The sequence below is a fragment of the Musca autumnalis genome, unplaced genomic scaffold (assembly GCF_047663935.1).
Source record: "Musca autumnalis isolate F117 unplaced genomic scaffold, ASM4766393v1 scaffold_3, whole genome shotgun sequence".
NCBI lineage: Eukaryota > Metazoa > Arthropoda > Insecta > Diptera > Muscidae > Musca > Musca autumnalis.
Genome location: NW_027411866.1, coordinates 82,852,626 through 82,863,340, shown reverse-complemented (window position 1 = coordinate 82,863,340; position 10,715 = coordinate 82,852,626). Strand labels below are relative to the sequence as shown.

General features: G+C 34.0%; 3 protein-coding genes across 3 annotated transcripts; 1 reads left to right on the top strand and 2 right to left on the bottom strand.

Moving 5' to 3' along the window:
- The first annotated feature begins 302 nt into the window (after nt 1-302).
- Nucleotides 303-1,404, top strand: LOC141396606 (neuferricin homolog). Its single transcript, XM_073972217.1, has one exon. The coding sequence runs from the start codon at nt 367-369 to the stop codon at nt 1,186-1,188; it is 822 nt and encodes a 273-aa protein (XP_073828318.1). The 5' UTR covers nt 303-366; the 3' UTR covers nt 1,189-1,404.
- A 757-nt stretch (nt 1,405-2,161) lies between these two features.
- Nucleotides 2,162-4,102, bottom strand: LOC141399388 (uncharacterized). The gene is made up of 2 exons (XM_073978054.1): nt 3,764-4,102; nt 2,162-3,643 (listed from the first exon to the last, which is right to left on the bottom strand). The coding sequence occupies exons 1-2, from the start codon at nt 3,831-3,833 to the stop codon at nt 3,060-3,062; spliced, it is 654 nt and encodes a 217-aa protein (XP_073834155.1). The 5' UTR covers nt 3,834-4,102; the 3' UTR covers nt 2,162-3,059.
- Nucleotides 4,103-7,630: 3,528 nt separating this feature from the next.
- LOC141399387 (uncharacterized) lies at nt 7,631-8,719 on the bottom strand. Its single transcript, XM_073978053.1, has 2 exons — nt 8,542-8,719; nt 7,631-8,421 (listed from the first exon to the last, which is right to left on the bottom strand). Exons 1-2 carry the CDS (start codon nt 8,609-8,611, stop codon nt 7,805-7,807), a joined length of 687 nt encoding a protein of 228 aa, XP_073834154.1. The 5' UTR covers nt 8,612-8,719; the 3' UTR covers nt 7,631-7,804.
- Nucleotides 8,720-10,715: the final 1,996 nt, after the last annotated feature.

Here is a 10,715-nt window from a genome sequence, read left to right as displayed (position 1 = left end):
AACCACTGAATGCTGATACAAACTTTCTTGTGATTCTCTCACTACTTTACTCTCTTTTTTATTTTGAACATCAATGCTTTGCAGGTTAAAAATGGTAACCTCTGGTAAGTAAAGGAACACAGCTAAAATATACATTAAATGAATAGGAAAAGCAATAGACTTGCCTTCAAATGTATCTTCTATATTTAACTACACACACACACATTATCGATAGTGCCATCGATTTTATGCCAGCTCTATTGTAAATCGAATATTTTCAACACTCACTGTATGTAGTTCACACGCTCTTCTCAAGGAATAGTACAATTGAACTATTTTGTTATTTTTCTTTATTTTTTGTTTACAGAGGTTTTTTAAAATATTAAAATGTTACGTTTCTTGAAACCAATATTTAAATTACAATTTCTTGTTATCATTTTGGGCATTGTGGCTGGAATATATTATCCCCAAATCATTGAAAAACTACAATCTACATTTTTAGGACAAAGTGTTGACGTGAGCTTTGAAAGTGCCCAACAACAGCAACAATATCAAGAGAAATTGTTTACAAAAGAAGAGCTGGCCCAGTTCAATGGAGAAAATGATGGTCCCCTTTATTTGGCATTATTGGGACGGGTTTACAATGTGACACGTGGTGCCAAACATTATGGCTCCGGATGTGAATACAATTTCTTTGTGGGACGTGATGCATCCGTATCATTTATAACGGGAGAATTTGACAATTTCGAAGAAGACAAAGCGGATGACGTGCTTTCCCTGAAGCCAGCCGATCTATTGGGTTTACACAATTGGCAAAAATTCTATGAAAAAGACTACGAGTATAAGGGAAAACTTATTGGTAGATTTTATGATGAACAGGGACAACTAACAAAATATCATCACAAATACCTTGCGCTACTCGAACAGGCCCAAGATGAGAAAACAGCAAACGAGAAGCTGCGAGAAATATATCCAGACTGTAATATAGAATGGTCTGCAGACAAGGGAAGCCATGTATGGTGTACGAAAAGTAGTGGTGGCAAGAATCGTAATTGGATCGGTTATCCACGTAAACTATTTGAAATTGGAAATACAAAATTCCGATGTGCCTGTGTAAGGAAAGAAGATTTGGACACCACACAAGTCATGTTGGCGCAATACGACGATTGTGAGCCATTCTCACACGAATGTTATTATCATGTAGATTAATTAGCGAATATTAATATGTATTATGAATCTTGCCTTAACTGTTGACATAGTCTCAAGTATTTATTATACACAATAACAAGCATTTTATTAACTCGTAGTTTATACTAATACAGTTGGCATTTTCTTTTAAGACTTCAATGTAATTTAGTGTTAATAGAGCTCAAATTTTATATAATTAACAAATAATAATAAATAAAAAATACATAGCCGAATAGAGCGCTCCCCAAATGAAAAATTTACATATGAGTGGCCACATCATTTTGATAGGTGAATATTTTCATAGTGGTCACAGTATAACATTCTCAGGTAGCAAATTTGACATCTCATATGACATTCATAAGCGTTGTTACTTTACGTGCAAGAATCTTCAACTTTTACCACTTTTTACTCGAAAAGCGTTCCTTTACTTCTGACACCATGCAATTTATATGGGAACAGTTTACAACGTCTACTACTTTTGCCGGTTTTACCATTTTCAAAAGTAAAGGAACAAACCAATAGATAGTGTAAACAACCCTTTAAGAAATAAGTCAAATAATTTATGTAAGTCCCAATTTACATTAGGCGAGTTTACTTGCGGCAATTGTCAGTTTGTAGGAGAGAGAGGTGAGGCATATGGTAACCCTTTGCCTCTCAGCACCCTCTCTCACCTACAAACTGACAATTGCCGCAAGTAAACTCGCCTAATGTAAATTGGGACTAACGTTACAAAGTCCCAATTTACATTAGGCGAGTTTACTTGCGGCAATTGTCAGTTTGTAGGTGAGAGAGGGGGCTGAGAGGCAAAGGGTTACCATATGCCTCACCTCTCCCTCCATCAAACTGACAATTATAGTCCCAATTTACATTAGGCGAGTTTACTTGCGGCAATTGTCAGTTTGTAGGTGAGAGAGGGGGCTGAGAGGCAAAGGGTTACCATATGCCTCACCTCTCCCTCCATCAAACTGACAATTGCCGCAAGTAAACTCGCCTAATGTAAATTGGGACAAACAAAAACAAATTCCTTTGTGGTTGTTGTTCGAGTTGTATTTGTTGTAGTATTAGCTTTACCTTATATTTGTTCTACCATGACTTTTGCCGGTTTTACCATTTTCAAAAGTAAAGGAACAGACCAATAAAGGGCTGCGTACATAAGCTGCCTTGCCTTCTTCAATCAGAAGCCGGCAACCATGTTACTATTTTTTTACTCGACCAAATTTGTCGTGTAAAAAGTTTTTAAAGAGAGCGTCATTCAGCGCCATTTTTGTTTAAAGAGAAGTGAACATTTTACAACTTTTTTGTGTACGGGAACGCTTTTTCGAGTAAAATGTGTAAAAGTCGTAAAAATTGTAAAAACTTTTTAGTTCTGGAACACAGCTTTAATATAAGTTGCGGTGTCGCAAAAAGCAGAGCAGAGGAAGTAAATTCAGTTATGATCAAATTTAATGGAGAGTTTTTGTTCTAGTGATTTAACTGCATCCGCGGATGCAAACTTTTTGCTGGGTAGTGCCTAATGGGCGACATATCTATGGAAAGGGATGACTCGAAAAAAACCACTTCCAATATTGAAAACTTTTGAGCTTTCATCCAAATTCATATCTTTGTCGGCAAGAAAATAATCAAATATCTTATAGGGAAGTTTAACTATATATAAATAATTTTTATTAAAAAATAATAAAACAACAACATAATAATAAAACAACCAAAAGGCAAAATAATTATATATAGAACGGAATACCTCATACTTATTATTTAAAAATTATTACTATAACAAATAAAGTACATACAAATGTATACAAAAATAATTAAAAATATAATTTATAAAATTAATAACAATTATAAACTATATATGTTACATATCTACAAAAAAAACCCTCCCATTTAAATGCACATCAGTTTACACTTTGACGTAGATTTCTTTTTCCTTTTTTCCTTCCCAAAACATCTGAAGATAATTGTCTGGGATGACTAATGTGTTGACGATTTGGAGCTAAGGGTAAGAATTGCGTTTGTGGTATTGGTGTGGATGCATGCTGCGGTGCCATTGGTGGTGTATCCAAATCGTGTTCATTTAAATTAAATAAATGTGGCATATTTCTTCTACGTATTAGCTGCTGACTTGTTCCGGGTTCTTCAAAATCATAAGTTTGACTTAAGGGTGGTGGTGACTGGTAGTCTGGAACGGTAGTAGTTGTATTAACAGGTTGTTCAGTTGTTTTCGGCGTTCTCAGACTACTAACATCAGGATTTGTAACAGTTGTCCTTCTAACAGCACGAGTTGAATTTATTTTATTACTGAATTCTTTTTTATTAACCAATTTTATGTGTCCTGTTAAGCCACGACCTGTTATATTTTTAACTTCCTTAGAAGCTATTAAGCCATTGAGGTGTTTCTTTATCAATGTTTTTCTAAGTGGGGTTATATCTGCTGAGTATTTGTTTTTAATTGCCTTGTAAATGCCCACCAATGTTATGCCTAAGGGGGGAAAGAATGTATTACATCACAATTAAGAGCGACTTAAGCAAGTTTGAGGGTATCCGCCTGAAATTTATATTGAATATTGTCTATTTTCCATGATTTCCAAAGTTTTGTTACCTTTTCTTGCATCCGCTTCCAATAGAGCTTCATTGGTTACTTTGGATATCGTTGGAAGACGTGCTGGCATAATTTTGTACAATTTAGTTTAACTGAACACCCAAAAACTGAAGCAATCACCACAAAAATAAATGTTCAGTACATACATACGTACATATATTTATTTTTTATTTTATTATCAAAAATATAACGGTACTTCTTGAACAAAATGTCAAATCAAAACAAAAAAAGTAAAAACTTATAGTACGTTTACATTTACGAAATCCACTTGATTTCAAACGTCAAATGAAATCCATTGGATTACAGATAAGTTTTCATTTGACGTATACGCAAAGAAATTTACAGATAAAGCTTCGTTCCCGTACTTTTTAATAGTAATGCTAAAGGGTTGTTTACACCATCTATCAATGTCGTATGAGATGTCAAATTTTCTACCTGCGAATGTTGTACACATAGTGTGACCACTATGAAAATTTTCATCTATCAAAATGATTTGGCAACTCATATGTAAATTTTTCATTTAGGGAGCGCTCTATTTGATACGGCATTCTCGTATGTAAACATAAATTTATCAGCTGTTTTCTGACATTCTCAAAAAAAATTGAAAAACAAAATCTTTAAAAAAAGAAAATGGAAAGTTATGTATATTTAAATATTTAGAAAAGTAAATAAAGGGTGTTTATAATGTTATTTTCAGATCGATTGGTCGAAAGAAGCAGTTTTGGAAATGATTGCTTTGTGGCAAAAACATGAATGCCTCTATAACCCCAAAAACCTATACTACCACAACAAACATTCATTTTCCTTCAACCAAAATTAAAATTTGCCCAAATTTGCAACTCAACAATAAATGTAAACAATGACAAAAACAGCTGTTTTTATATTTATAGGTTATGTCATACGAAAATAACACTTGAAGGTATGAACGCACAAATTGAAAGTTGTATGGATGACGTCAATTTTGACAAACATAGAGAATGTCGAACGGGTGAAAGAAATGACAGCTCATGTGACATTGATATATGGTGTAAACAGCCCTTAAGTTTACATTTACGAAATCCACTCGATTTTAACTGTCAATTCCATAGCTCAAACGTCAAATGAAATCTCATCTGGATTTCATTTGACGTTTAACCTATGGATTTGACAGTTGAAATCGAGTGGATTTCGTAAATGTAAACCAAGCATAAAACTCGTAAAAGAGGGAACTGGAAAAAATTTGTTGTCACACACAAGTTTTTTGGAATAGTTCGGGAACGGAAAAATGGAAAATACGTAAAAAAACTGGAACAAATGTCAAAGTTGGTGTATCAGCCAATCAGACGCCGGCAACCATGTTACTATCTTTTTACTCGCCCAAATTTGTCGTGTAAAAAGTTTTTAAAGAGAGCGTCATTCAGCGCCATTTTTGTTTAAAGAGAAGTGAACATTTTACAATTTTTTTGTGTACGGGAACGGTTTTTGGAGAAAAATGTGTAAAAGTCGTAAAAATCGTAAAAACTTTTTAGTTCTGGAACACAGCTATAATGTGTCAATTGCATTGAATTAATGTCAAATTTTGACATCTTATGTTGCCAACAATTGCCAATGCGGCTGTATTTGTACCATGGAGGTGAGGCATATGGTAACCAGCGTTGTCAGTATTGGGGATTTTTCCCCAAATTGGGGAATTTTTATTTGAAATGGGGAAAAAATGTCGACTTAGGGAATTGGGAAAATGTTGGGGAAATCTGAAAAATATTTGGGGATTTTTGGGGAATTTCTTTTTTGACTAATTACTTCAGATTATCTGATTTTTTTTTAATTTCAGTACGTCAATAGTAGTAGAGCACGCGTGACGCACAAATAACATGCATCATATACTTACTGGTCGCAGCAGCAATAATTTATGACAGATTTGAAGTGTTATCATGCGGTTCGACGACTGACAGTGTACTAGAACAGTGGGTTGAATTGAAATAACATTTTCCATCATTTATACTGCTGAAGGGGACTTAACTGCAGAAATGATTTCTGGATTGATGTGCAATGAGGAAATTAAACTTTATTTAACATTCATGGCTCCAATTATAAAAGAGATAAATATGCTTAGGCCCGTTATCATATCCTTTTTGTAGTTAAATATTGGTCGATATCGGACAGATTACCCGTTTTTTTATTCCTACAAGTTTGCTTTAATAATAAGTGTCAGACAAATTAAAAGGAACTTTGTGTTCCTTCTAAAATTTAAAGTGTGCCAAAAACAAGAAACATTTGAGTGCAAATTCAAATCAACCAATCCGAGTTGATTAAATTTGATGTATACAGACTGTCTTGCTTGGAATGGAATGGAAGATCTAATAACAAATACCTGGTAATGCGAATTTTATTCCTTATTTTTCTTAGAGTAAGGTATAACAAAATTGGATTTTAAAGAAAAGATGTAAGAACGGGCCTTAATCTAAGTTTTCAAACCGATGCACATTGCTAATATGCATAGTGGAATCGATCGAAAACGACTCGGCAAATTTCCCATGAGGAGCCATGGACCTAGGCTTTAATTTTGACTTGTACTTTTTTGAGTAAACAATTACTAAAGTTAAAAAGACCAGTGCTGAATATCTTAAACGCTGTTAATACAAATGCTGAAACCGATGCCTACAAATATGCAATTTTTCAAACTTACAAGCAAATTTATCCCAATATTTGCAGCAATTCACTGGGTCAACACAATTTTAGCTCTATACGGACCTTTTTTGAACCAGTTGTCAACACAAAAATCTCCACGGATGTTTACGAATCGCAATGGAGAAAGTTATCATTCGTAAATTGTAGATGGCAAAGGCAAAAGCAAGGTTGTATATCATGTGTACTGTGATTTCGATGTTGATTTCGCTGAAATCACGAAATGAGATTTCATTTTTGTATGCGAAATCATGATAAATTTTGCTTGATTCCGCGCGAAATCACGAAACGCCTTCGAAATCACGAAACGACGCCGAATGTAAACCAAGCATAAGTCCCAATTTACATTGGGCGAGTTTACTTGCGGCAATTGTCATTTTGTAGGAGAGAGAGGTAAGGCATATGGTAACCCTTTGCCTCTCAGCACCCTCTCTCACCTACAAACTGACAATTGCCGCAAGTAAACTCGCCTAATGTAAATTGGGACTAACGTTACAAACAAAAACAAATTCCTTTGTGGTTGTTGTTCGAGTTGTATTTGTTTTAGTATTAGCTTTACCTTATATTTGTTCTACCATGACTTTTGCCGGTTTTACCATTTTCAAAAGTAAAGGAACAGACCAATAAAGGGCTGCGTACATAAGCTGCCTTGCCTTCTTCAATCAGACGCCGGCAACCATGTTACTATTTTTTTACTCGACCAAATTTGTCGTGTAAAAAGTTTTTAAAGAGAGCGTCATTCAGCGCCATTTTTGTTTAAAGAGAAGTGAACATTTTACAACTTTTTTGTGTACGGGAACGCTTTTTCGAGTAAAATGTGTAAAAGTCGTAAAAATTGTAAAAACTTTTTAGTTCTGGAACACAGCTTTAATATAAGTGGCGGTGTCGCAAAAAGCAGGGCAGAGGAAGTAAATTCAGTTATGATCAAATTTAATGGAGAGTTTTTGTTCTAGTGATTTAACTGCATCCGCGGATGCAAACTTTTTGCTGGGTAGTGCCTAATGGGCGACATATCTATGGAAAGGGATGACTCGAAAAAAACCACTTCCAATATTGAAAACTTTTGAGCTTTCATTCAAATTCATATCTTTGTCGGCAAGAAAATAATCAAATATCTTATAGGGAAGTTTAACTATATATAAATAATTTTTATTAAAAAATAATAAAACAACGTAATAATAAAAGAACCAAAAGGCAAAATAATTATATATAGAACTGAATACCTCATACTTATTATTTAAAAATTATTACTATAACAAATAAAGTACATACAAATGTATACAAAAATAATTAAAAATATAATTTATAAAATTAATAACAATTATAAACTATATATGTTACATATCTACAAATAAAGCCCTCCCATTTAAATGCACATCAGTTTACACTTTGACGTAGATTTCTTTTTCCTTTTTTCCTTCCCGAAGATGGTAATGATGTACGTGGAGCTCCTTCCAAAACATCTGAAGATAATTGTCTGGGATGACTAATGTGTTGACGATTTGGAGCTAAGGGTAAGAATTGCGTTTGTGGTATTGGTGTGGATGCATGCTGCGGTGCCATTAGTGGTGTATCCAAATCGTGTTCATTTAAATTAAATAAATGTGGCATATTTCTTCTACGTATTAGCTGCTGACTTGTTCCGGGTTCTTCAAAATCATAAGTTTGACTTAAGGGTGGTGGTGACTGGTAGTCTGGAACAGTAGTAGTTGTATTAACAGGTTGTTCAGTTGTTTTCGGCCTTCTCAGACTTCTAACATCAGGATTTGTAACAGTTTTCCTTCTAACAGCACGAGTTGAATTTATTTTATTACTGAATTCTTTTTTATTAACCAATTTTAGGTGTCCTGTTAAGCCACGACCTGTTATATTTTTAACTTCCTTAGAAGCTATTAAGCCATTGAGGTGTTTCTTTATCAATGTTTTTCTAAGTGGGGTTATATCTGCTGAGTATTTGTTTTCAATTGCCTTGTAAATGCCCACCAATGTTATGCCTAAGGGGGGAAAGAATGTATTACATCACAATTAAGAGCGACTTAAGCAAGTTTGAGGGTATCCGCCTGAAATTTATATTGAATATTGTCTATTTTCCATGATTTCCAAAGTTTTGTTACCTTTTCTTGCATCCGCTTCCAATAGAGCTTCATTGGTTACTTTGGATATCGTTGGAAGACGTGCTGGCATAATTTTGTACAATTTAGTTTAACTGAACACCCAAAAACTGAAGCAATCACCACAAAAATAAATGTTCAGTACATACATACGTACATATATTTATTTTTTATTTTATTATCAAAAATATAACGGTACTTCATGGCATAATTAACCAGGTAGTGGCATCGTAAAATTTTGAATATGTTATGTCAAAACTTTCTTTATGTTGTTGGGGAAATTACAACAAAAATAATTTTTTTATAAAGGGATTTGACTTTTCATATTCGATCAGCTGGTGTGATACCACTACCTGGTAGTTCTGCCATGCGGTACTTCTTGTGTAAAATGTCAAATCAAAACAAAAAAAGTAAAAACTTATAGTACGTTTACATTTACGAAATCCACTTGATTTCAAACGTCAAATGAAATCCATTGGATTACAGATAAGTTTTCATTTGACGTATACGCAAAGAAATTGACAGTTAAAGCTTCGTTCCCGTACTTTTTAATAGTAATGCTAAGTTTACATTTACGAAATCCACTCGATTTTAACTGTCAATTCCATAGCTCAAACGTCAAATGAAATCTCATCTGGATTTCATTTGACGTTTAACCTATGGATTTGACAGTTGAAATCGAGTGGATTTCGTAAATGTAAACCAAGCATAAAACTCGTAAAAGAGAGAACTGCAAAAAATTTGTTGTCACACACAAATTTTTTGGAATAGTTCGGGAACGGAAAAATGGAAAATACGTCAAAAAACTGGAACAAATGTCAAAGTTGGTGTATCAGCCAATCAGACGCCGGCAACCATGTTACTATTTTTTTACTCGCCCAAATTTGTCGTGTAAAAAGTTTTTAAAGAGAGCGTCATTGAGCGCCATTTTTGTTTAAAGAGAAGTGAACATTTTACAATTTTTTTGTGTACGGGAACGGTTTTTGGAGAAAAATGTGTAAAAGTCGTAAAAATTGTAAAAACTTTTTAGTTCTGGAACGCAGCTATAATGTGTCAATTGCATTGAATTAATGTCAAATTTTGACATCTTATGTTGCCAACAATTGCCAATGCGGCTACCTGTGTATTTGTACCATGGAGGTGAGGCATATGGTAACCAGCGTTGTCAGTATTGGGGATTTTTCCCCAAATTGGGGAATTTTTATTTGAAATGGGGAAAAAATGTCGACTTGGAGAATTGGGAAAATGTTGGGGAAATCTGAAAAATATTTGGGGATTTTTGGGGAATTTCTTTTTTGACTAATTACTTCAGATTATCTGATTTTTTTTTAATTTCAGTACGTCAATAGTAGTAGAGCACGCGTGACGCACAAATAACATGCATCATATACTTACTGGTCGCAGCAGCAATAATTTATGACAGATTTGAAGTGTTATCATGCGGTTCGACGACTGACAGTGTACTAGAACAGTGGGTTGAATTGAAATAACATTTTCCATCATTTATACTGCTGAAGGGGACTTAACTGCAGAAATGATTTCTGGATTGATGTGCAATGAGGAAATTAAACTTTATTTAACATTCATGGCTCCAATTATAAAAGAGATAAATATGCTTAGGCCCGTTATTATATCCTTTTTGTAGTTAAATATTGGTCGATATCGGACAGATTACCCGTTTTTTTATTCCTACAAGTTTGCTTTAATAATAAGTGTCAGACAAATTAAAAGGAACTTTGTGTTCCTTCTAAAATTTAAAGTGTGCCAAAAACAAGAAACATTTGAGTGCAAATTCAAATCAACCAATCCGAGTTGATTAAATTTGATGTATACAGACTGTCTTGCTTGGAATGGAATGGAAGATCTAATAACAAATACCTGGTAATGCGAATTTTATTCCTTATTTTTCTTAGAGTAAGGTATAACAAAATGGGATTTTAAAGAAAAGATGTAAGAACGGGCCTTAATCTAAGTTTTCAAACCGATGCACATTGCTAATATGCATAGTGGAATCGATCGAAAACGACTCGGCAAATTTCCCATGAGGAGCCATGGACCTAGGCTTTAATTTTGACTTGTACTTTTTTGAGTAAACAATTACTAAAGTTAAAAAGACCAGTGCTGAATATCTTAAACGCTGTTAATACAAATGCTGAAACCGATGCCTACAAATATGC